This window comes from Nasonia vitripennis, chromosome 1, assembly GCF_009193385.2.
Source record: "Nasonia vitripennis strain AsymCx chromosome 1, Nvit_psr_1.1, whole genome shotgun sequence".
NCBI lineage: Eukaryota > Metazoa > Arthropoda > Insecta > Hymenoptera > Pteromalidae > Nasonia > Nasonia vitripennis.
This window is the reverse complement of record NC_045757.1, coordinates 14,792,227-14,818,778: the sequence shown is the minus strand read 5'-3', so window position 1 is coordinate 14,818,778 and position 26,552 is coordinate 14,792,227. Positions and strand designations below refer to the sequence as shown.

Sequence of the window (26,552 nt, the reverse complement as noted above, 5' to 3'; positions counted from 1 at the left end):
AAAAACTTTCTTCCTCGTATCAGCGACACGTCTCTAAACACATCGACCTATACGCACAAAACGATTCAATCAAAGTCAGCTCCCACGCGCTTCACCTGCGCCGAAACGGCCGTTATGTCACATACGCACACACCCTGTTACGCGACAAAATAAGTCAAACATAAAGGGGCCCGACTAATCGAGGCTCGCTAATCAGAGGAGGAGCAGCGCTTATATATAAAGAACAAAACCTTTGCTTAGATGCGCGCGCGCGCCGCGGGACATATACGAGAGCGTAGGCGCTGGTGTGCCGTACCTGCGAGTACACATCAGGGGATGTGCCAGTCGACGTCGCGACACTCGTCGGTGCGGATAAACGCGCTTGTCTCTCTGCGACACTTTTTAGCTTCCGGCTCGTCGGTTATTAAATTCTATGTGACCGGTATGGCGTCGACGCGATGCCGCGCACTGTTTGCTTACGGCCACGAGGAGCTCGTGCCCGTGTGCGCGAGATACCGATCAAGCGTTCGTGGATGCGCACAGTCGTTAGTCACCCGGCGCGCATTCGCGAGTGTCCGATTTCTCGCGGCTGACTTTACGCGAACAATCATCGGCCAGTCATCGAGTACTGTGCGTGTACAGTAAAAGCGCCGCTCGCAGTGGCTTCGACGCAGTGTCCGCAGCGGGTGTGCAATATCGAAACGGCGAGTCGCCAGGGTCGAGCGGAGATTGCCGATGTACAGCCGATCGATATAGCTGCCAGGAAGCGTTAAAAAAATTAAAAACACCGTCAGATCGCTTTGCTAACCGCCTATTATAATACAGCTACGACGAGAGGCTCTCCGGAAGGCGAGACAGTACGTAGTATAGTGAAGTAAAGTGTCGAGGAAGAAGCCGAACGAGGATGGACTCTACTATTATACCTCGCGGCCAAGGCTGCGCGCTGACGACCCTTGATTCATAATACACGACTCTAGCTGCGTTGTAATAAGCTGGCATTGATTCCCGACTCGCTGCGCGGGCAGAGATACGGCGACGGTATATTGCAGGACGCATTGAAAGCCCGAGTGTGGCTGATACTCGTCCCTATACAGCGCTAGCAACCGATTTTCGAACCCGCCGAGCACCATTCCGCGCAAACGCATCGGGTTCGGCAACAATCGTCCGAGCTTCTCCCGGAGTTCGTTCCGGCTGGGCGGCCGTCCACTGGGCAGCAGAATGACGGAGGACCCGGAGGGCGACCAGCAGCTGCTGCAGCTGGAGGATGACGCGCAGGAGCCGAAAACCGATCGGGCCGAGTCGCCGGCCAGCGACGTCGTCGGTTCGATCGGCTCGGCCGGAGCCACTTCCACCACGACTTCGGCCAATGGCTCGGAACACGAGGAGGACGAGCAGCAGCAGGAGCCGCACCTGACGAAGGTCGTCGCCGCGGCGGCCAAGGCGGCGGCGTTCGAGAATCGGAAATTCAGCATCCACAGGGATCTCAGCAAGAACAACATGACTTACGAGGTGGACAAAAACGGACTGCTTCTGCCGCCCTCGAGCCAGAGGTACGAGCTGGGGGACAGCGACCAGGACGAGGAGCCGCATTGCCAGGAGAGACAGCCGCACAGTCCCAGGATCACCAGGAGGCTCTCCTCCAGGGCCAGCGTCTACCCGTCCAGGGTCTCGACCATCTCCAGAGAAGCTTTCGGTAATTTGAACTGCATTTGTCTGTGCATGATTTCGAAGCTTCTGTTTCTGATTCAGTATAACTGCAAGCAAAGTTGCGAAAAGTGCAGATAATAGAGACCATGACGCCTGGCCGATTACGATATATTCGCAGAAACGTTTGTCATTTTCGTACACTCCACCCCCCGACACTGTTATACACTCAATAATTGAATGGCCAACGGACGGCACATGGAGCGTCAGAGCTGCCGCTGACGTCAAGGCGTAGACGTATATATTATAAACATCGTGACGTATCGCGTTTGTACGATATATACGATTGTGATTCTAGAACTTATACATGTAATATATAGCGTGATCCTGGATAGGAGTGTGATTTAAAAACTTTTTTTACCGGCAATTTTTTCAGTAATAATAACTAATTCACGAGAATCGGTAAACTCGTATGAGGAGTGTGGAGAAAGTGTCGATTTTCCTGGGTATCATTTGGAGATTGCTGCAGGAGCTTCTTTTTTAATTATACACGTCTAATTACGTTATTGCATCTAGCAGAAAGACAGTAAATATAGGTATTAAAACATGTTTAAAAACGAAGTTCTAATATATATCTTATCCGTATCTCATTCATCCTCGACTTTTATCGTAACGCGAAGCAGGTGTAAACGCCACTGTGCCTTTTCCGAGCAGACGAAATAACTAGGGTGTTTTCTCTGAAAAATTTTATCCTGAAATCTAGGTGAACTATAAAAAAATAAATGTAATAAACTTACAGGTGTATGACTTTTTCGTTCGGCAAGACATCGAGATTTCTGGAACGGGGTATCCGTCGGCATTGCATTCAAGGTGTCGACTTTGTCCTTCCCTCAAACTCAGTGATTTAGTTGAATTTAGATTGAATGTAGGTGGTGCGTGTATTATCAGTTCGGTATCATTAAATACGAGTTGTTTGTCATCAGCATTGACGACTACGCATCTGTAAGTGCCTGCATCGCTACGTTTGGGACCAAAGATCTGTAAGAGATAAGTTATATAGTTTGTGTTATCTGATGATGAGTATAATATATGCGATCGCTAGGAAAAATCAATCGAGAGATGATTCTATCGACATTTTTGTCGCATGATCGTGCCTCGCACACAAAAGTTGCTTCGTCTCCAGAATTTTTGATGGTTTTCTGTGAGATGTGAATATGATCTTCAAGTAAGAAAAATACAAGTATCGTTAAACCATGAGAATCCTTCATGTAAAAGAAAAAACGTCCTAGTTTACCTCTTATTAGTTCTACCGATGTGACAGGAATTCCCGTTGTATTCGAATTTTGCACTCTGCACGCGTAAAAACCAGCGTCTTATTCTTGAAAATCGCTTATCTGAAATATTAATGCAATTATTGTACATACTATAGCAACATGCCTAAGCTACATATGAAATTTATGAAAAATGCACACTCCCTTAAACGCATACGTCAAAGTAGAAGCGTTCTTGTGAAATTTCACATCAAATCTATGGTTTGAGTGATTTTTTTTTTTTTTTTACATGGCATTTGGAACTCGAAAGTTCATCGCCTCATCTACGCAAGCCTTCCACGCTGCCCTATCTTGTGTCAACCCCACCCAAGATGCACCTCTCCGATCGACACCCACCCGTCCTATTTCTACTAGATCCGCTTTTACGTTGTCCTCCCATCTACTTCTAGGTCTACCTAGAGGTCGCGTTACCATCGGCCTGCCCTTCATGACACGCGCTGTCGTACGGTCGTCTCCCATTCTCGCTACGTGCCCTGCCCATCCCAATCTGCGCGATTTTATTATTCTGTTAATATTTGGTGACGCGTACAGATTGTGTAACTCATCATTGTGTAGTCTCCTCCATTCCCCGGTTTCCTCATCTTTCTTCGGCCCGTATATTTTTCGCAAGACTTTATTTTCAAATACCCTAAAACGGTTGTCCGCCTGCTTAGTGAGAGCCCACGTTTCGCACCCGCACAGAACCACCGGCAGTATTATTGTCCTGTATATTCTTATTTTAACGTTTTTAGACAACAGCCTCGACTTAAGTAAATTACTCACGGCGTAGAAGCAAGCATTACCCGAATGGAGTCTCTTATTTATTTCGACATTAATCTCGTTTCTATCATTTATGGTCGTACCCAGATACCTGAATTCACTAACCTTTTCAAAAGTAAAATTCCCAACTCTGAGATCTTCCTCCCCTCTGCAGATGCCTAGCTTATCCACAATCATGTACTTTGTTTTTGATTCACTCACTTCTAACCCTGTATACTCCACCGATTTTATGAGGATTTCCGCGTTTCTTGCTACCGTTACCCTACAATCCCCCAGTATATCCAAATCATCTGCGTAGCCTAGTATCTGCGTTGTTCCATTAAGCGTTGCGCCCAGCTGGCTAACCTGCATTTTTCTAACAGCATACTCTAACGTTAAGTTGAACAGCACCGTAGAGAGCCCATCCCTTTGTTTTAAACCATCGCGTATCATGAAGGGTTCTGATACATTACCGCCTACTCGGACCTTTCCCGTGCTTCCGTTCAGACACTTTTGAATTAATCTCACGAGTTTTTTCGGTACACCGAGAAGTACTAGAATTTGATACATTTTGCTTCGCTTAATAGAGTCGTACGCTTTTTTAAAATCTATAAATAGTTGGTGTATGGTTTCGCAAAATTCCCACTTTTTCTCTAACAACTGTCTTATGGTAAACATTTGATCGCTCGTCGATCTGTTGCGCCGAAATCCGCACTGATAATCTCCTACTATATCTTCCGCGAATGGAGTGAGTCCAGCTTGTATTACGTTTGACAGAACTTTGTAGCACGTTGCTAAAAGTGAAATACCCCTATAGTTATTGCAGTCTGCCTTATCCCCCTTTTTAAAAATCGGTATAATGATAGATTCCTTCCAATTTTCGGGTATTGTTTCATTTTTCCAGATGGCACATACTAGTTTATAGATTTTGAAAGTGAGCTCGACGCCCCCATATTTGAGTAACTCAGCTGGTATAGAGTCATTTCCCGCGGCTTTATTGTTTTTTAGTTTTTTAATCGCGGTCTCTACTTCTTGGTAGCTCGGTTCCTCCACGTGGGGTTCAGCAGTGTGATTTTCGTCCCCTAATTCTTCGCTATTTTCGTGCACGTTTAATAATTTATCGAAATAATTTTTCCACAGCGACAGTAATTCGTTGTCATTTTTTACGAGGTCCCCGTTTTCGTCCTTCATCAATTGCGCTCTACTCCTAAAACCCTTTCTGATGGCGTTAATCCCTCTGTACATTTCGCGGGGGTTATTTTCCTTACTGTTAGTTTCTATTCTCCTAATAAGATTCTTTTGATACTCCCGCTTCTTATTTCTGTAGATCGCGCTCGTCTGTTTCCTTACGTTAGAATACTCTTCTACGGTCCTATCGCTTCTATTTTGTAAGCTATCTAATTTAGCCTTTTTGCGCCTTTCAAACCAGAGTTCGCACTCTTCGTCAAACCATGGTTTGCTCTTTGGCTTTTTCTTTTTACCCAGTACTTTGTTCGCGGCCTCTTTTACCGTTTTTTCGATGTCCCCCCATAAGCTATTCGGTTCGTCATTCCCCTCCGGCGATGTGTTTGCTTCTTCAAGTGCCTGAAACCTGTTATTAATTTCTATCTGGTACCTAATTCGCTCTGTTCTATCTCGTAGTTTCTCGATATCGAAGCTTTCTACCTTGTTTGCTCGCTTACTATTTTGATTCGCTACTAGTCTAGCTCTTAATTTGGCTACTACTAGGAAGTGGTCCGAGTCCCTATCTGCCCCTCTGTAAGCCCTTACGTCAAGAACATTAGTATGACGTCTTTTTTCAATGAGGAAATGATCAATTTGGTTCTGTGTGGCCCCGTCCGGCGATGTCCACGTTGCCTTGTGTATGTTCTTGTGCTTAAAACACGTAGTTTTGATTATAAGATCTTTTGCCGCCGCGAAATTTATGACCCTAATACCGTTATCATTGCTGGCTTCGTGCAGGCTTTCCTTACCTATAGTAGGCCTAAACATTTCCTCCCTAACCTATTTTAGCATTGAAATCGCCTAATACTATTCTTGTGTCGTAAGACGCGAACTGGTCGATTACCTGCTCTAAAGTTTCGTAATAGAGATCCTTAGCTTCTTCTTCTTTGTCCTCCGTAGGACAGTGTACATTAATAAATACATATCTATACCATTCACCTTCGATAATGATGTACGAGAGCCTATCATTGACGGATTTGAAACTTTTAACCGAATGTATGATACTTTTGCTTACGAGAAATCCGGTGCCTAGAGATCCCTCACGCCCGGCCCCATACAGGTTCGTGAAGTTACCCGATGATAGTACTCCGCCATCTGGCCACCGCGATTCCTGTATTGCTACCAAATCTAGATTGTACCTATCAGCTTCCTTTACGAGTTCTTTAAACGCACCTGCTCTGTATAGACTGCGAACATTCCAAGTTCCGACCCTTAAGTCCCTTTTGGTTCGGATTTGATTTTTTTGAGCCATGATGTTATGTTAAACCCGCGCGCTTCGGATCCTGTTCCGATCGCAGGTGAGTCCACCGTTCTAGAGGTGATAACCCCCATACCTCTCTAGAACTAAGTATGAGAGCTTTCCGACTTTGACGAGGACAGTGTCAATTCGTCGTCAGACACACTACGGTTTCATTTTCGCATCCTAACGCCCCCCTGCAAGGCAGCGCGCCTTCGCTGGCATCGTTACCGCGTAAGACCAGGTGACGAATCATTCTACACATCCCCTTTCAGGGCAGTTGTCATCGCTCCCGCATCCTCCTCGGCAGCAGGATTTTGGCCCATTTTTGTAATGTGTGATGAAAGAGATAGATTGAGAGATAAGAGATAGTGTGAAGTGTTTTTGTTGTTGTGGTGCTTGCGTAGTGTTTCTAGATGAATGCGTTCGACAGTGTGGGCTCATCACACCCACGCCTGTTCCTATCGGCTGTCCGCGGCTGCTTATTCAATTTATTCGCAGCTAACCTCTTTCTCAGGGGCTGTTCCTCTATCCGCAACCTAAGGACGCGCTGTGTAGTGGTGATAGGCAGCCACCCGTCCGATCTGGACGACAACGCCCAAGACCCGCTTAGGGTAGCGGCATTGTAACAGATGGTTTGAGTGATAGACTCGCTTATTAGATTATCGACACCATCCCTGTTACTTTCAATCCACAACATTGGGAATGTTAGATATATCCTCTTCAGCATTTGTCTCCAACGTATGCATTTTTAACGCGAGAGGGACTTTCTAGTTCCAGCTGAGAATACACTGAATATTTTGCACGAATGAGATGTAGAAATACGTGTTTCTAGATGGTTACAATAAACGAAATTTTTCATTACCTGTGTGTAGCGCGCCGAGAATTATAAATATGATGCGTAATAAGAGTTGCATTGTTTGGAAACAAAAAATCATTAGAATTATTCCGCGAACTGTGTGTACTCGCACGAATTGAGGCCGATATGATATTCGACGTTCGCAGCCTGATATTGCAGCCCTCTAATGCCTCGCTCAGAAATTTATTCTGAAATATTCATTCGCGTAGAGGTAATAAAACCATGTATTATATGGAATCTAAAATAATTCTCGCATCTTTATTTACAACTCACACGCTTGTAATGCGCATGCGACCAGCAGGAATCATCTTCTCGTTTAGACCAGTATGTTATTGTATTCGGTAATCCCAGCTACTTTTATCACATTTTTTTGCTGTCTTCGCTCTGTTATCGACTGACTTTTTGTGATTGTAGTGCGAGCAAGAGCTTCTTGTTGACACGTATAAAAATACTCGAGGGGTAGTTTTTAGGTTTTTAATTCTATGAAAATACTAATGCAATTCAATAATAATTATACAAACTTTTACAACTTATAAATTATTTTTTTCCTTATTTATGGGACTTGACGATCGCTGCAGAGTCATCTTGTACGGTGTTATTTTGTTGAATCTCCTGAACGTTGCAGGCAGGAGGGCAGATCGGCTTTTTGGTTTCTACAGTAAAAATAAAAAAAATATATATATAAATAATGAATGCACAAGTCATCGCGTTTATAAAGAAACTTCCAGCGCTTATACGACATACCGAAAAGTTCGATCCCAGCCTCAACAGAGTTCACCTTATTCGCAGCCTTGCACACGTAGTGGCCGTAATCCTCTTTTGCGACCTTCTTGATTTTAAGCGTCGAATCGACGACAGAACCATCGGTAGCGAAATTAGAGAAGACGTAGTGCTCGTTGTCGTAAGAGATTTGCACTCCGTCTTTGTACCAAAAAACAGCAGGTAGCGGATAGGCTTCCACGCGGCATGTCAGATCGGCATCGAATTGTAAGGCTTGACCAAATCTTGGACGTGGAACTGTAATGGTGCTCGCGAACTCGATTATATCCACTTGTTGATGATATGCCGAACGCTTCGGCCGACTCCGTTATCAGCGACACAATAGTACCATCCCCCATGTTGCTTGCTGACAGCATCGACGCTCGGTACGTTTCCGCTGAAATCGGGAAAAATGTCAACTTAAGTTCAGCACATCCACAATTTGCCATAGATGAACTAGTTACTATGATGATGTATTTGAAACAAACCGATAGACTGATCCTCCAGTAGGTAAATCGTAATTGTTCTCTCTGCGAAAGGTGATTTGCGGTTCGGGAAAACCGTCCGCGTAACACTCGAGTTTCATGGGCTGCCCTTGGCGGATAACCAACGAAGTGGTAGAATTTTTGGTGAATACTGGTGGTTTGCGGGCTTTAACTTCAATTTCCGCGCTGACTCGCTCGTCGGCAGAAACTACAACTTGACATTGGTAGAGGCCCTCATCTTCTTCTTGAAAATCTCGGATCTGACAGAGTTTCGTGGATTGTAAACCTGTTTAATACTCGCTATGGATATGTTCCGTTCATAGCTAATGATAGTTTTGTCGATTTTCGACCACGTGATTGCGTAATCCTGTAGCCCAACTACTTGGCATTGAAGACGCACCGTGCTTCCTAAATCGTTGATCGGCTTATCGGCCTTGATATGGGATACAGTTGGTTGAGCACTTCCTGAAAATATTGATGGATTCATGTCAGCAAAAGTATATGCGTTATTGGATAGATGTTCAATATACCTGAGTGCAGAACTCCGAGGACGAAAATAGTAATGCCCACAAACTTCATGTTTGTAAAGAGTAATTGAAGAACTTATTTTCTAGACGTTCAAAAATGTCTAGAGAACAAGTGCCAAAAGCTACCAAAGTCGCTGCGTCGCCACGATGATTTGGCAAGCGATCGAGTCGTAGCCGGCGAGATTATACTTTTTTTATATGCTTTTGAAGAATCTTTCTTTTTTCTTTAATCTTTCTTTCTTTAAACTGGTTTATAAGCGCCATCTGTCCATATTCTACGATAAAAATAAGCATTCACGCGCTATACAAATACAATGATGTAGATATTCAAAAAATGATTGGGAAAGCTCGTTTTTTAGACAAATCTTCTCAGTACAAAAATTGACATTTTATTAAGAATTCATCCATGCGTTGAAAAACAGTATCATCAATAATTTTACACTTTTATATCTCACTTTATAGGTTTTACCGAATATTTCGGAAAATCCGGAGCGTTTTTTTTCTCTCACGGATATTATTAAAGTAGATAAATATGCCGTAATAATAAATATTCCAAGTATGAAAAGAGATAGCCGTTTCTTAATTCTAAAAGACACGGCTCCGATTCGACATTCCAGTCAGCGTTTCTCCCCGCAATGTACAATATAATAAATCTTCGCGAAACAATTGAATACTGATACCGCCATTACTTATTCACGACTCAGTTTCTCCGTCGCTCGCATAGGCTCGGGTACCTTCAGATCAAGACAGTCCACATCACGGTTGCCTGAAAAAAAAAGAGGAAGAATATTCCTCGCCCTCGCGTGCGCTGCACACCGGCCACATAAAGAATCGATACCTATACGATGCATTGTGATCTTTTACGCAGTGCTTTTACGATTCCGCGACTAGAGAATCGATCCGGTTGACCCGATATTATGCTTCACATCGTCGCGAGCTTTATATATTTTTCGATATAGCTCCAAGTGTACCAGACTTCAAAATTATATAACGCGTTCTTAATTAAAAATGTTTAATTATTCAAATGGAGTTCACCATAAAATACAATCCAATTATACGTTTATTCTAATATACATTAAAAAAACACGTGTCTCCTCTTTGTAGAGGAGTAATTAATTATTACGCAGCACGTGACGGACCGAGCACGCGAAAAAAAAAGTATAATAGAATCCAGAAAGCGTAGCAAGACGTCGTGTAATAATTATATGAAGGAATGCACGAAGCGGGCGTAAAACGGAGCCGCGAGTCATCGTCTCGTGCAGCCGCCTGTTGCTTCGACACCGCGCCACGCTGCGGACTGTAAAAAAAAAAAAAAATATATATATATATATATATATATATATATATATATATATATATATATATATATATATATATATAATACGAACGCGGATCCCAAATCACGCGACCGCTCGAAAACCTCGCTCAAAAAGCACTGTAGAAAAGTCGGCTCTGTATAGTATCGCTGAGCAAACAAAGAATCTGAAAATAAAAGTGCATCGAAAAGAAAGAAGCCTACATACAACACAGAAAACCGGCGACGCCAGTACTCTAAGTGTCCCGGGGCAATTATCCCTTCCGGCGAGTCGACGGAAATACACGAAGCTCTTCCGCAGTTCCTATAATATACGCTCGCGGACACGTGGTCCCGATCGATAGGGTCGATATGACGAGCGTGTGTGTACTTAGATACGTGCGCGCCGGCTGTGTTTCATTATTAATGCGACCACCACCAACTCTCTCTCTCTCTCTCTCTCTCTCGTCGTTCATCGTACCTCGACTTTACACTTGTCTATATACCAGCGCCGCGAATGCTCGTCGTTAATGAACTTGCAAGTTTAGTCGCGCGGAGATGATGAGGTGGAAAGTGCAGGGCGGTTCGCGCTCCGAGGCTTAGCCCCCATTGCGCTAACCCATCTTCCCATGTGTGGATCGGAGCTTTGCTCAAGTTCGCCGCTCGATGGCTGCAGGACTGGCGCTGATATGACGTCCCCAGGTGGTTCGCAACAATGCCTGCTCAAGGCTAGTGGTATATAATATTATCTTCGAATCCGCTGTTTATCGCGCGCAAGCCTGTGTATGTAAAGTTCGGACAATGCGCTGGGAAAGTTTTTGTTGTCGTAACTATTAACGCCATAGTGCAGAGCTTTTAGTAAAGTTGTTTGGATTTTCTCAGTAAATAATGTGCGTGTGTGTGTGTGTGTGTGTGCATAGATGGAAGTTTTAGTTGGAATAAGCTTTACGCGCGTTATAAACATTAACTTTCTTAAACTGTATAATCGTCTCGTGCGTGAAACGACGCCGTATGTACTAACACCGCAGTCTGATGTGTGTGGAACATGACAGGTCCAAAGCTGGGCTCGCAGGACGGCTCGCTGTCCGCCTCGCACACGACGATATTTCCCGGCTCGGAGGAGGGAGAGTTCGAGAAGACCGGGGATTTTCACGGCGTGAGTCCGACGACTTCCGCCCTACTCGGCCCCAACGCCAAGGGCAACGATGACTTTCCCGCCGATTTCGAGTACGACACGCTCTTCTTTCGGTGGGTCAATCATTTATATATATATTTTTTTTCTCTCTCTTCTCGTATGCGCGCATACGAGGAGTGTAATTTATCACGTAAAAATGGGGATGTTCAGGCATGTGATAAAATATCAACGAATGTGGGGCGATCGCTACGCCCGATAAATCCCGAGTGATCCTATCGGCACGGCAGACGCGCTCAGAGCGTTGCTGAAATACGACGAATGTAAAAAGCGTCGTACTCGCGTATCCGGAAAATTTGTACACCGTTAATATTTATACACATATTTACATTCATGCATGATAAATGAAAATAAAAAAAAGCACGCGTGCGCGCTCGTCGAGTCATTAAAAATCTTTTATTCAGTTCTGTCCACTTTTCCGCGCAAACACACTAACTCTCTCTATTTCCAATACACACGATCCGAAATGGGAAATGAATGTACAGTAATCGGATATTGTTTTGAAAAATCGGCAGAGATGGCCGGCGAAGGATCGACATGGTCCTGGTGTACCGGGACGATACCGGGGGCGTGATGACGGAACAGGAGGCGAGGAATCGGGAGCAGCGGCGGGTCTTCGAGCAGAATCTGCTGAAGGAGGGTCTGCAGATGGAATTGGAACCCGCGGAGATGTCGTTCGACGGGAGGACGAATTTTCTCAAGCTGCACATACCCTGGAAGGTCAAGGTCCAGTACGCCGAGGTCATGAACATCAAGCTGCCCTGCAAGAGGTTTATCACCATTTCCGTCAAGGCCTGGGTATGCGACGCTTCGATTTTTGTTTTGTTTTGTTTTGATTGAAAATCACATTCCTCGGTATTAAGGCAGTCGATCGCGAAAAGTTTGGGAATCGGTCATCAAAAGTCTCAAAGAGAACGTAAATTATTAAAACGAAAAAATAACTGCACACACACACACCTGCGCAAGTGTATGTCTATAAGCCAGTCCCTCGTATATGGCTCTTATACACATAAAAGGTCATAATTTACGCGCGTCGTGCAAACTGATCGCCTGCGCACTTTTCTCTCCCTCTCTCTCTTTCTCTGTATGCGTCTATACCAACTATACACGCTTTCGCTATACAGCGTCGCCCGTACAAATATAGTTCGAGTCCACTGCACACATGCACCGCACGTCATCTTACATGATGGAGCGGGAATCGATGCGGCTGATATATGGGTCGCGATTTATTTCTCCTTTATTTCACTCCCTGTAATCATAGTCTTTGCTTTTTTATATTTCCCTCGATTTGCCCTGTTCGCGACCTGTTGCGCCCGACGAGATGCGAAACGAGTAGAAATGGCCGGGATTTGGTCAGACGATTCTAACGTACGATTTCATCAGGACACTTTATCGGAACGTTGCGCAAATGTGTTTGACAATTATATATAAAGACGAAAAATCAGAAAACGCTCTATACGTTTCACGCGCAAAACAAAAGGACGAGGAGAACGCGAAGGGCAAAGGCAAGTCCTGGAAGCGATGGATGCGCTGTCTCAATTGGGTGCGCAGCATACATCTGTGGGACACCAGCAAGTATCCGGAGGAGCCGAGCTTTTACGAGAGCGCCGATCCCGGCGACAGGGAAGAAAGGTACACATTATTTCTATAATTATAAATGACTTACGCCTTCGAGCCGCGCATTACCCGCGCAGGTATAATTGCATACGCAGGAGTATAGGACACACAATATAAAAGTTACATACAGTCAGAGGCCGCGAGGGTAGGGCGAGAATCTGATCTACCCTGACATTGAAGAATCGGTGCTAAATCTGTCGTCAGCGACGACGTCGTTGGGGATTATTAATCGCAATAGCGTTCATTCAATATGAATCCGGGGAAGGCCTGCCTGCCGCGGAAACAAGTTATACTTAGTATGTGTATGTGTAACGCTCGTATAGGCGACGCGAGCTACGGCTTGTACTTTTCCGAGCTACTATTGTAACGGCGAGTTATAGAATCGACGAATTGATCGCGCCGAGGCTCGAACGGGATCCGGACGGAAATAGAAGTTCAGCGAAAAATTTAGAAGCCGTACGAGAATAGATGCGGGTGTATTATAGTGGGTGGTACACGTGCGATATGGATTGTACGTGTACAAAAGAATAATTTTTGCCTCGTCAACGAACTCCAAAGGTTCGTAGTGAAGGACCGCGACACAGCCTTCACCCCAGCTCAGCGTTCGCTCATCGTCATGCAGATCCTGCTTCGAGCGCGTTACGACGAGGTCCACGAGAAAGCTGGGATCCGGAGGCTCCTGGCCGACGGCGCCTACGTCGACTGTTTCTCGCTGCACGAGGGCGTCTACAACAAACCCGCCAGCAACGGACAGATCCTCGACAGATACCTCCTCTACCTCATCTGGGCTCGACCGGGACAGTGGTGCGTATTCTTTTAACGATTTTCCTTCAGCGCTCGGCATACAGTTAAACGCGCGTTTTAAGCTCTCTGAAAATCGACTTGAAATCGCTTCAATTTTCAAACGACCTTTCGAAAATTCAAGGTACAAGAAGCAACCCCTCTGGCTGATCCGGCGTTACTTTGGCGAGAAGGTCGCCCTGTACTTCGGCTGGCTGGGCTTCTACACGCGAGCGCTGTATCCCCCGGCGATTGTCGGTCTGCTCTGCTTCTTCTACGGACTGGGCAGCATGGAGGGCGCCGACAACGTGCCTAGCAAAGAGATTTGCGACTCCAAGTTGGCGGGCAACATAACGATCTGCCCGCTGTGCGACAAGGCCTGTCCCTACACGAAACTCGGGGACTCCTGCCTCTTCGCCAGACTGACCTATCTCTTCGATAACCCTTCGACCGTCTTCTTTGCCATTTTCATGTCCTTCTGGGGTGAGATTATTTTATTTTTTCTTCTCTCTTTTCACCTGCATTTTTCTTCGTTAAAAGCGTTGACTTTTTTCTTCTTTTCAATAAATGAGAGTCGAACTGTCTATTAAATGCTCGAAATTCTCACAGCGACGACGTTCCTGGAGATGTGGAAGCGGCGCCAGGCGGTGCTGGCCTGGGAATGGGACCTGCAGGACGGCGAGGGCGACGAGGAGCCGAGACCAGAGTTCGAGGCGAGCGTCAAGACGTTCCGAATCAATCCGGTCACTCGAGAGCGCGAGCCGTATCTGCCCGTCTGGTCCAGGACTCTGAGATACGTCGCCACCGGATCCATCGTCTTTTTCATGGTAAATAATCGGTTCAATAATCGAGTAGAAAGACCGCGCACGGCCAGGATGAAAAAACCATCCGTTCTCGTAGATCTGCGTAGTCTTGGGAGCAGTGCTGGGCACGATAATCTACAGGATATCGCTGGTAGCTGTGTTCCACGGTGGCGGCTACTTTCTCAAGCGCCACGCCAAGATCTTCACGTCCCTCACGGCGGCCTTCATCAACTTGATCATCATCATGATACTGACGAGGATCTACCAGAAGTTGGCCCGTTGGATGGTCAACATGGAGAATCCAAGGACGCAGACCGAGTACGAGGCCAGCTTCACCTTCAAGATCTTCCTCTTCGAGTTCGTTAACTTTTACTCCTCGCTCATCTACATCGCCTTTTTCAAGGTAACTTATATTTATACATAGCTTGTGCTCTACTTTTTTAACTGCATTGATACACTTGACCGTTTCTGTGCACTTTGCCGGTTTGAAATCTAGGGAAGATTCTACGTGCATCCGGGCGACGCGGAATCCCGTTCCTCCGAGTTCTACCGCATAAGAACGGACGTGTGCGACGCCTCGGGATGCCTCTCCGAAGTCTGTATCCAGCTGGCAATCATCATGATCGGCAAGCAGGTCTTCAACAACTTCGTCGAGATTCTGTCGCCGAAGCTGTGGAACTGGTGGCGCAAGAGAACCCACGTGGCGGCCACCAAGGACCAGTCGAGGCCCTACACCAGCTGGGAACAAGACTACCAGCTTCAGGATCCCGGGAGATTGGCGCTGTTCGACGAGTATCTGGAAATGAGTGAGTGGTCCTTGTTATAAGTCAGAAACATTAGTTTTGCAACGATCGCGTGTGGCACTGGATTAAGAAAATCCTTTGCTCCGGAAAAACGCAATGATTCTATGGCGTCCGATCGTTAAATTAACGAGCTGAGGTAGCTATAATTAAGAAAATAGGATTCAATTTGAGGGAAGCCGGAGTCATGAACGATAGCTCCACGTACGTTAGTTACACGAATTTTATACACATTCCGGATATCGATCAAAATTAAAATACACGCACGTTCGTTGTAATTCGGGTTAATCGCTCGTCCTCTCCCTGGTAGAAATGTTAACGGTTAATAAGCCAAGTTTTAAGACACTTAGCTAAGTTGTGGTTAACGATTTAACCAAATAAGCGTTTAATCGTTATAATAATGCACAGATATGACGCATTAACTCGTGATAAAACGAAACTTTTGCTTGAAATTTGTCAAATGACTGTTACAATCCAAAAATTGTAGAAAAATACGTTGCAATCGTAAAAAATCCAAATATTCGTAATAAGACAAATATACGTTTTAATGCCAAAAAAGGGAATAATAATACTGACGTGGTATTATAGATACGCGTCACTAAAATATCAGCAATATTTTAATTAATTTTTTTACATTAAAATTTGATAAAACTGGCCAATTATACTTAGCTTTTTGACGAATTTCAACCGTTAATTTTCTACCAGGGCTCTCTCCAATACAAACTCGATACAACACAAACATTAATGATATTATTTTGACGAGAAGCTAAAATTTCGTTTCTTTTTCAGTAATCCAGTACGGATTCGTGACGCTATTCGTGGCGGCATTCCCACTGGCCCCGCTGTTCGCTCTGCTGAACAACATCGCCGAGATTCGATTGGACGCCTACAAGATGGTCAAGGAGGCGCGCAGACCCTTGGCCGAGAGGGTCGAGGACATCGGCGCCTGGTACGGAATACTCAAGGGCGTCACCTATGCCGCCGTTGTTTCCAACGTCAGTATAATCGCTTTGCTTTATAGATATAATGGGTAGAGAGGATAGAGGTTTGATCTCAGAATCGAGCTTCTGAATAAGAAACGATCCTCCACAGGCATTCGTGATAGCCTACACGTCGGACTTCATACCGCGCACGGTCTACGCTTTCGTCTACTCGCCGACGGACGACCTGGTGGGTTACATCGACAGCTCGCTGTCCGAGTTCAACACGTCGCACTACACGGCAGACATGCGGAGCGAGGAGGATCAGCAAAGGGCCCCGCCGACCTGCCAGTATCGAGGCTATCGCAATGGGCCCGATCACAAGGAAGACCCTTACGGACTCAGTCCCCAGTACTGGCACGTCTTCGCTGCGAGGCTCGCTTTCGTCGTTGTCTTCGAGCATATTGTTAGTACGGCTGCTTTGGCGAAACGTTTAATTTTAAAACTCCTCTTTTAACGTGCTGAAAAATCTCGCAGGTGTTCGCCCTGACCGGAATAATGAGCTACATCATCCCAGAGGTTCCCCGCTCGGTAGCAACGCAACGGCAACGCGAGCGTCTCCTCGCCCAGGAGGCCAAGTACGAGAAGGGCGTGAAGGGCCACGAGGATGAAGAGGACCTCCTATCGGTTCTCCGCGAAGCCGGTCTCGGTGGGGGTCGAGCCACCGGAGCAAGAGGCAGCTGGGCCCGACGCTTCAGCAAACTCAGCGATGGCCTCGATGCTCACGTCGACGTACCAGCCGTCTCTCGGCAACATCATCACGCCAACAACAAGAGCGGCGACGGCTCTACCGTCTGGGAAGTCACCTGAGTGAGTGAGAGCCTAGACGAGTAGACCAAACTGGATATCCTATGCCAAGTTGCAGTTACCGCGATGTGTGTAAAGAAGTAACGTGCTGTTGAGTTTTCGATGCGTGAATGAGTGTATGAATTTTCGAGGATTCCGATTGTTGCTATTTTGATATAATGATACACATTGTGCATAACTATACATATAGATATGTATTTTGTTGAGTTCGAAATCAGTAGTCACGAGAGAGTCGTTAAACTTTTTGATAGATTGCCAAGATCCGTTATTACAGCGGAAGCCTAAAATTTATTTTATTCGTATAGTTGGATTTTCGTAATGGCCGAGGCTATCGTTGTTAATAAGATGCAAATTCGTGGTGAAACTGTACACGGATTTACCTATACCGTTGAAACACTAAGTTGTTATAGCTTGACATTGACAGCGTGTCCTTGATTGTTAATGCGTCTCCCAAACGTTACGTACGTAATTTGATTGCTATAGTCTTCGAGAGGCCTTTTTCATAAATTTTTGCATTGTATCTGGTAGTGCGGAAACTGCAACATATTTCTTCGTCTGATAAACAGTTTTACATTTACTACATATTAACAATACAATTTCAAGTAGAAGTAAGATTTCGTAAGATGAGATATATTGAGAGAAAAAGTGTTATTCTCGATGTAAATACTTTAGTGATGCTAAACATTTTGTAGACTGTTATTTATGTGTAGACACTGTTTCCCTTCTCACTTCGACCTGTACATGGTAAACTGTTAGTCGTTAAATTTTTTATCATGTGTATGTAAAAATTTAGAAATGATGTTCAACGATAGATACAGCTACTTTCGAGGGCCATTTGTTACAAGCAGGAGATGTAGAATGCAAACACGCTGGGGTACTACACAATATACTCTTTATTATTTCACATATCTCAATATTTCTTTTTTTTTCTATCGACAGAAATTTATTTATATAACAATATACATGTACATAATTCCTTCGTCGCTGCAATATCGATTCCACTTTACTGTGTGCCTTAAATGGCGATGACGAAAAATAAAAAAGGACTACCATATCGACGACTTCTAATACGAGTTGCGAGTACGGACTCTATAATATAGATATATTATATATTATATTCTTAACTTGAGTGTGTTTGTGTACCGGGGCTCGTAGAAGCCGTTAATATGAGAAATGAGTTCGTTGAACCAAGAGCCGAACGCTACAGACGCTCGTAACGAAGCGTTTCGCGTGTTCGCATTTAATCGATTAAAAATAAGTGTTTAATTCAATAGTAGCTGTGGCGACGATGTGATGCAACGGCACAGAGTCGAGGCCGGCGTTGTGTTCGACGTTAATAGAAAAGAAATAATAGTTACCATTAATTGTAAAATATTAATTGTAAAAATAAATGAACAATGGTGATGACATTTAATGACAACGACGATAAATTTTCGTATCATTTTTAAAATCTTTATACTTTTCCTTCCTCCTGTCCGCGACTCCTTTTGTTTTCACCTTCTTATAACTCTAAGACGTCTAATTACATACACATACCATTATTAGTTTACAGTGGAACGATTTTCTTCTTTATCGTCCTGCCTCTAATTAAATTTAACGAATCACGCGCGAACAAAAAATCGCGCAACTTAATAACCGAGATATGTATGTATATACACATATATCCGTGTAGTAATAAAACCGTTCCGCTGTATTGACCATTAATAGCGATTAGTCATTAATAGTGTATCACAGTTCGGTTTGGAAAATAGAAATAATATCGAAAAATCATTAGGTTAGAGAACAACGGTGGCGGTGAAGGTGATTGATTAATTAGTGGACCAGCCAAGGAAAGACGGAGTCAAGACCTACTACAAACTGCCAGTGTTACAACGGATTCGACGACATTATATATATATATATATATATATATATATATATATATATATATATATATATATATATATATATATATATATATATATATATATATATATATATGTCGACACCGCAAAAGTGGTGCCGATGTTTCGTTTATATATCTATTTCATTCTTATAACGTAACTAACTTGATAGCATTGTGCGTCGATTGTCCGATACACATCTTCCGCATTTTCCCTTACCTTACAGTGTTTTTTCATCGCGATTTTCTTCCAATAATAGTATACATAAGGGAAAATCTTTGAAAATTACAAAAATACTGTGTCTCTGAATCAAAGGTATTTTCGTAGTTCTGAGACTGATTTTTACATAGAAAACTTTCTACATATTTCATAATGACAAATGACAATGACAGCGAAGATGATGGCGGTGATATTAACGACATGCAAATTCAGCGTTATTTAAAAGTGCGTGCATCGAATGATACGTTGGAAAAGATGCGTGCAGAAATTAATTCGACCTTGCCTCTCTCTCTCTCTCTCTCTCTCTCTCTCTCTCGCGCGCGCACTATATTTCACTTTCAGTCATTCTCTCTTTCATTCAATTAACCACTTGTTTGTTCTTTTTCATTCGCTCATGCCCCATTTTGCACACAGACACATACGTAGTTTTCTCTATCGCTATCTCTCTCGCTCTCTTCTACTCATTGCTTCTTCTGGGCGACAATAGGCTGCTGATGAAAGATAACGTCGCCTCGTTTTTTCTCTTGCTTACAACTATCCAAGATATACTACTTGTAAAAAGTATCTAAAAAGATACTGTACATGTTAAAATGATCTGTACACGCTTTAAAAAAAGAGGAAGAATATAAAGAAAACTTTTCAATAAAATCGTCAGGGCGCGTCCAAGGCTACGTTGCATGAATATGGAATGTCGCGAAATCGTCTCATCGCTGTGGTTCGATCTAAAAGTCTGGTGTGTATAGTTGCAGACACATTCAAATACAGTCAGCAAAAAATCGATGCATCGCCTGCTTACGATAAAACGAAAGGTAACTTGAGAATCATTTACCGACAATAACCAAATCGATCAGTGTAAAGAGATGCAAGAGTTCTATTACTGAATGCGAATTTACGATTAATAGATAGAAGTGCTGCTAAAAATTTTTACTAAATACATATACATACTTGATTATACTGAGATGCACACTCACGTACATAGAGAAACACACACATACACGAGACACGATCGCGCACACCAGTCACTTTCGGCAGTCTTTCATATATTCGTCGGGATGTGCACGTACTGTGATGAGCAGTCCTTACGCACTTAGACTAGGAAACGATCTTCGACAAAGTCTTTCTTATTATTCCCATCTACACATCAAGAGTGATGTATTAGCTGGACCCTGGTGGAGCATTAAAGTTAAACATGGTCGCAGGTGATCTTCCCGGTATCTGGGGCTTTGGCGGTAATCTGGGCGTGACTGATCCTGCAATTCAATTTTATCTTGTACAAGTGTCTCCTTTGGTTGTGCTGATAAATTTAAGAAACAATAATTGACTTACCATTAGAAGGCTGAGAAGGTGGAAGTTGTGTAGGACTGGGTCCATTAAAAGACATGTGCCTCCGCGCATGACCTGTGTTGATGGGGCAGGAGTTTTCCATGGTGGAGTTTCGCCTGAGTAAAAGCGCCGAACTACTGGGGTTCAAAGTGGCTGGAAAACGAGGCGGTATGTTCGACGAGGGCACTTCTCGACGAGGAGGCAACGGAGGTGGAGATATACCCTCGCGGGGAGGCAACATCGGAGCATTAGGTGCTTGTCGAGCCTATATAGTATAATATTTGCCAATCAACAATATACAAACTTATGTAATAATTAACATAAATTCACGTTCTCTAAACATGACTTCAATTCATACCTGTTGTGGTGAGTCACCAAGACAACTCTCTCGTCTACGATGCGACCTCGGAGGCAGAGGCGGCGGCGGTTGTCCTAATGGTGGCATATGGCTAGGTGACGCGGGTGGTGGCATCATCGAGGCAGCTCCTGGACTACCAGCTAAAGAGGAAGAGGCCAGACAGGCTAGGGCTCCACTCATTGCGCCAATCGTCCCCGAGTTAAAGCCAAAGTGCGTGGACGAGGAACCACCGTATGAAGAGGACTGCTGGTGGTGCGTTGGCAAATGTCCCGGCGAGCCTAATTGTGGACTGTTACCCGGTGAACCCAGAGATAAACTGGACATGCTTAATGCTGGACCTGGCGAGCCCGGAGAAGGGGCGTTCATGCCTATAAATCGGGAGATAATTTTTTATCAATTAGTTTAATTGTATGGCAGATATAGATTCTAGAATAGATTATCAGAACGAGTATGTATACTTCCTAATAGTACTGGCGCGAAGACACTATAATCACTGGTCGTCGAAGAAAACGATGAGCCATGGGGTGGGGTTTCCGGCAGGTCCGAAGGAGCTGATATTTCTTGTGACATCGTTGGTGGATCGTGTAACCTAACGCTAGATGCTACCGCCTGAAGTGGAGCAGGTAACTTTCCACTCAAGCTTCGAGCTTTGATCCCCGGTGATTTTAGATTTAAATCAGGCCATTTTCGAGGCTACCATTTAAGAAAAATATTGTTCAAGTTATCGCTTATTCAGTACTGCACATTTCTGTTTAGAACTAGCAACTCACCACTCGTGCCGGCTGTCTGCATCCTCGCGGCTCAATCTCCAGACTCTTATTGTATAAGTATGTGCTAATATCGGCGTCTGACATTTCGGGATCAAATGGGCATAGATTCTCAATAAAGCGACGTATTCTTGGTTCGATTGACAGACAGTACGGCTGATTTTGGTACTGTTGAATCTCCCCTATGATCTCTGCGACTTTTCGCCGCTTGCTGAAGTTAATCAACGGGCTATCCGGTAAAAAGTCTGGATTACCTTCTTCTATGTGTAAGATGTTGGTCAGGTACATTCCGAAAAAGGGCACACAAGGTGGGTTTATAGAGCGTAACTTTTCTTGATATTTACGAAAATGATCGATGTTCAACTCCTGAGCATCGGTTAAAGCTTTATCTAAACGCGCTACACGCTGCATTTGCTATAATGAAGATGCAATACATGTTTAAAGTGTATAAGAATAATCGATTATTAAAGAGATTCGATTTCGCATTCAACTTACTTGAATTGTACATTGTAATCGATAGACCGAAGCAGAAAAAATGGCACTAACTATAGCTAAAACTCCATTGAAATTGTTGAGGTCCTGTAGAACCATCATTATTTCGATTGCTCGAGAAACTATTGCTACTCTTTCTTCAAAATTTTCAGCTTCAACAATGTTCTTCTCGAGCCATCTTGTAAACTGTTGAAAAAAGGTCATGTATTTATGTAAATACGACTTTTCTGCAAGATTATATAATAAATGCGTTATCTTACGTTCGTCGTATGCTTTATCATTTTCAAAAGATTAGGCGATGTCTTTTCCTTGTCTCTCTTAGTCCACACCGATCCTACTAATTCAGAGGGTTTAACATTTCTATACAATTCGAATTCTAGCAACGTTAACTGTCTCGCTAACTCGATAGGGTGCAACTGTTGAAAAAAATAACGATTAAAAATGTGAATAAAGTATGAAAAACATGACGGAATTTCTAGTTCCTTACTGTCAAAATTCCCCATTCGTCTTCTGGAACTTTTAAATGCCACTCGATTGGTGGTGGAGATCGCTCGAAACTAAATGTGATCGGTCGCTGTTCCGACGAATCGTTTGATCGTCTATGTACAATTTTCATCACTGAATCTACCCATTTCCTCATAGATTTACAATTTTCACTTACAGTATTCAAAAAATCTAGTAATTTATCTAAAAGGCTTTTGTCTCTTTCAAAATCATAAAAGTGGTGGTCCACCCAGTGCCTCAAAACGTTTAAAACTCTGAATTGTACAGGTTGACAAAATTCTTTGCGATAACGCTTGAAATCTTCTCTAGGAATAGATTTGCAACCAGTTGTTGGTCTCTCTTCGTCGTCATAAACTTTCGCTGGATCGGGAATCTCGAACCTCTCAATCAGAAGACTTAGAAGTTCTTGAGGCGAACAGAAGCTCCTATATGTTGTAAGGAACGTGCGTACAAAAGCAGGATCCGCGTAAATATGGTACGTCAATCGCTCAATCAGTTTTACTAATGTTGCTCCTTTGATGAGAGGTACGCCGCCGTTTTCCCTAGCTTCGACAACGATATTCTCTGGGCTATCTTGCTCAGCAAATTTGTACATTTGAGGCGGAGGTAATTTTAATGGGTGCTTCCTTTCTTCGTCTAAGAGAATACTATCTAGTGTACGTTCGAGCATACTTTTAGTGTTGAGCATCACGAGATCAGCCATCCAACTGTTCTTGTCCTCCACAGACTTGGCGACGAGTATGACATTTGGGTGATCTCTAGGTGCTATTTCAAAGGCATTCTTCAGCTCTGAAATACAAAGACTCGATGGTTATTTTGCACGACGTACATTATTTCAAGATGAAAAATAATTCAAGTACCTTCGGTATCTTCTCGGTCTATTATATCCACTTTTCTTATGAAAAAACGTTCTTTCAGTCTTAGGTCATTCTGGTGGTGGGCAGAATGATTGCTACCGACTGCAACCGCTGCCACACTCACGCTTACTCTCTTGCCACTGCTTGGTTTGCACAAAACTAGAAGGCCATCGAAGAGCAGAGCTCTCCTCTCCGTTAGTCGACGCCCGTTACTACCTACTTTTCCCAGCATGTCCTCTGTTATAAAAAAGGTCGATTTAATTGGAATTCAATATCAAGTTTTTCAAGCGAGTATATCATTTAGCGAACCTCTGATAAACTCGTTGCAACATTGCCCAATGTCTCTCTGGTCCCAACCGTCGACGGTTTTTTGCATTTCGCTAGTTTTTTCAAGAGCGGCTTGCCTACGAGCTCGACTCTGCATTCGCAAGCTGCTGTCACGCTTGCATTTGTAAGTGTCCAAAATGTCTTGTAAATTTAATTGCAGTGGTCTGAGAAGACCTTGCACTTGCTCTAGAGTTTCTCTATCTTCTATACTTGGCGTGCGTTTTTGTAACACCTATGAATCGGATCGGAAATTATTAATTTGCCTTTGCAAAGAAGGCCAATATAACGTGTTTGAATAAGTAAACGCTGAATATTACCTTTATATAATCAAAATACAAAAAACAATGCCACACTGGTTGCATTAAAAGCTTTGGCAGGTAATATTTTACAGCTTCTCTGAAACCGTGTCCAGCGGCACGCAAGGCCGCGTTGGCTTCGGGTCTAGACAACAGTCTTGTCAGAACATCCCGACAAGCTGGACTGTTTATTTCTTTAGCATATCTAGATCGTAAAAAAATGAAAGTTTAATGAAATGCTCAGTGAATAAACAAAGACGTTGATGGTATGTTAATAGTTACTTAATGTAAGCATCGAATTCCTCTGCCTCGGCTAGTTCTTCAAAACAAGATCCAACTGTAGGAGTTTGTTTTTCCTCTGTGATTTCCATTATATCCTCTAAACTACCTAGCAAATTTACTGTGGTCTCATAGATATCTATAATATTACTAAAGAGCATCTCAAGCTCGGTACGGTCTTGTGTAAGCTTCATTATTTCTTCGCGAAATACCTGTGAATGGAGTTGCTTTAATAAGTAGTGCCCTTACGGGATCATTTTAGACAAGCAAAATGGCTGGTATCTCACTTTAATTATCATGTGCAAGTCTCTCAAGTAATGTCGCTCGTCATGAATAAGATCGCGAACAGATTCTTCGTAGGTTTGGGAGACCACTGTTGCCAAACCAGTCTGAGCACCCTCAGCACAATCATCTTGGTGAAACATATCCATTAGTACCTGCAAAAAGTCAATGAGACACAATTTTTAAGAGATATCCTTTTTTCAACAAATCAGCAGATTACAGTTGAAGAAAACACCTTACCGAGTCTGCGTCAATAGCTACTCGAACGTCTTCATAAGAAATTGCTACATGATGCATATTTTTGACATAATTACCAGCAAGCTAAAAATAAATAAACGATATCATCAAGCACCAGGTGAGCTAGGCATAAGAAAACTTGTGGTCAACTAATTACCTTCAAAATATCAGCTGAAATGTACTCTAAGACTCCCACAACAAAGAGAGTGACTTGCCAATCAACCTTTTGTTGTAAAACTTCCTAGTTGTCAAAACATTATTGCACAATTACAAGAATTCAAACAAGAAATAATAATGTCAGTGAATTATGAATCGCCAGAAAGCTTACCTTTTGCAAAAGCTGATGAATTTTATCGACTGGCAGAACTAGCGGCGACTTCTTCTTGCCCTTCTCTAAAGCTTCTTTCGCATCTTTCAAAGCCCATCTATCAATAGGAGTAGGAAACGTGCGTCTTACCCTTTCTTCTACGTCTTGCGGTGTATGAGGTGGTGGCTGCCCACAGAGCATGCCCAGCATTCTCAGAATGAGGCTCTCAACGTAGTCCAGAGCATCCTGCCTAGCCTCTAGACTGGGATGAACCTGTTCGAGAACCTGTGATGCACAGCAAAATTGAAGCAGGCCCGACGAAGTTGAAACAGAGACTAAGCATTGTGTAACTCACCTTTCTGAGCGAATTAACAAACACTCCTTTCCACTTGGCAGCATTCTCTTCTTTCTCAAAATCATAGCCCAACGGCTCACCCACCGTCGACGTTGGCGAAGAGAACATCTCGCCGTACAGCTCAGTCGAATGTCAGGAAGAAGAGGCCGCAGAAAGAGAGTCATAGAATAGCAGGTGCTGAGACTGTCTGGGTCCGGGCACTGGCCACTAGAAAAGCCTCTCCAGCGACAGCAGAGGCAGCAAAGACAACAATCTGTCCTGCAGCAGCACGAGTTGTACAACGCCTGGCTCCACATCCACGCACATCGCAGTTCAAACGCGAGTCCGCCAGGAAAAGAGATCGCAACTCTCAGGAACAGGTATCCGTCCCGCGTGGAGTCTTGCTGCAGCAGTAACAATCGCAACGCCTCATATCCTCCACACTGCTTTGCTTTGCGCGAGAGTCGCTCAGAGTTACAGCGACGTCAGACGTAAGAAGCGGCCGCGAGCGACAGAGACGGAGCTATATAGGTAGTACTATGCGTCGCGAGAGGGACGGACGGGCTATCCTCATTCTCTCTATCTCTCTCTTGCTCTCGCTCTGTGTACGTATGTATACTTATAACGTATACGGCACGCACGAGCTCGCGGAATCAGGACGTGGGGAAGAGATTACACCGCGATGGAGACGTACACATGAGGGCTACTGGCTTCTAGTCCTCCCGCGAGCAATCATCCTCTGTCGTATACAGATGCACGCACGCGCACACACACACGCGCAGCTCCGTCGTTGCCTGGATGATGTGGGTATAGATACGGGGCGATGACCGCGGGACAGACGGAGACGCTGCTCCGGAGGGAGGCGAAACACGACGAGAAGGAGGAGGAGGTGTACAACGAGTCACTCTCGGCTCGGAGACTACTGGCGACTTTGCACTTGCGCGAGATGCTGCTTACATTCTCTTATTCTCTCTCTCTCTCTCTCTCTCTCTCGCGCGCGCGCACGCGACAACGACGACGACGATGACGAT

The 26,552-nt window shown here is 44.1% G+C and overlaps 2 protein-coding genes and 1 long non-coding RNA gene across 6 annotated transcripts; 1 reads left to right on the top strand and 2 right to left on the bottom strand.

The window, feature by feature from the left end:
- The first annotated feature begins 320 nt into the window (after positions 1-320).
- LOC100121414 (anoctamin-4) lies at positions 321-18,486 on the top strand. 3 transcript variants are annotated; one of them, XM_001604977.6, is made up of 12 exons: positions 321-1,672; positions 11,130-11,325; positions 11,785-12,067; positions 12,750-12,901; positions 13,445-13,690; positions 13,812-14,149; positions 14,276-14,493; positions 14,567-14,872; positions 14,966-15,275; positions 16,059-16,264; positions 16,362-16,655; positions 16,727-18,486. In XM_001604977.6, the coding sequence occupies exons 1-12, from the start codon at positions 1,198-1,200 to the stop codon at positions 17,057-17,059; spliced, it is 3,357 nt and encodes a 1,118-aa protein (XP_001605027.3). In that variant the 5' UTR covers positions 321-1,197; the 3' UTR covers positions 17,060-18,486. The 3 variants fall into 3 exon arrangements, with proteins under 3 accessions (XP_001605027.3, XP_016841591.1, XP_016841595.1); XM_016986102.3 differs by lacking the exon at positions 321-1,672 and adding an exon at positions 10,453-10,812; XM_016986106.3 differs by lacking the exon at positions 321-1,672 and adding an exon at positions 10,454-10,805.
- Positions 7,514-9,069, bottom strand: LOC107981172. Of its 2 annotated transcripts, XR_004227411.1 has the most exons (4): positions 8,787-9,069; positions 8,260-8,721; positions 7,757-8,168; positions 7,514-7,665 (listed from the first exon to the last, which is right to left on the bottom strand). It is a non-coding gene; the product is annotated as an uncharacterized LOC107981172 (long non-coding RNA). The 2 variants fall into 2 exon arrangements; XR_001729246.2 differs by having other exon boundaries at positions 8,260-9,069.
- Positions 18,487-19,244: 758 nt separating the features above from the next.
- Positions 19,245-25,650, bottom strand: LOC100121433 (protein son of sevenless). Its single transcript, XM_031928539.1, has 17 exons — positions 25,543-25,650; positions 25,209-25,472; positions 25,038-25,121; positions 24,884-24,964; positions 24,649-24,798; positions 24,365-24,573; positions 24,104-24,287; positions 23,769-24,018; positions 23,463-23,696; positions 22,586-23,391; positions 22,359-22,514; positions 22,102-22,284; positions 21,610-22,020; positions 21,298-21,532; positions 20,840-21,207; positions 20,485-20,746; positions 19,245-20,408 (listed from the first exon to the last, which is right to left on the bottom strand). Exons 1-17 carry the CDS (start codon positions 25,648-25,650, stop codon positions 20,314-20,316), a joined length of 4,080 nt encoding a protein of 1,359 aa, XP_031784399.1. The 3' UTR covers positions 19,245-20,313.
- Between the last annotated feature and the right edge of the window lie 902 nt (positions 25,651-26,552).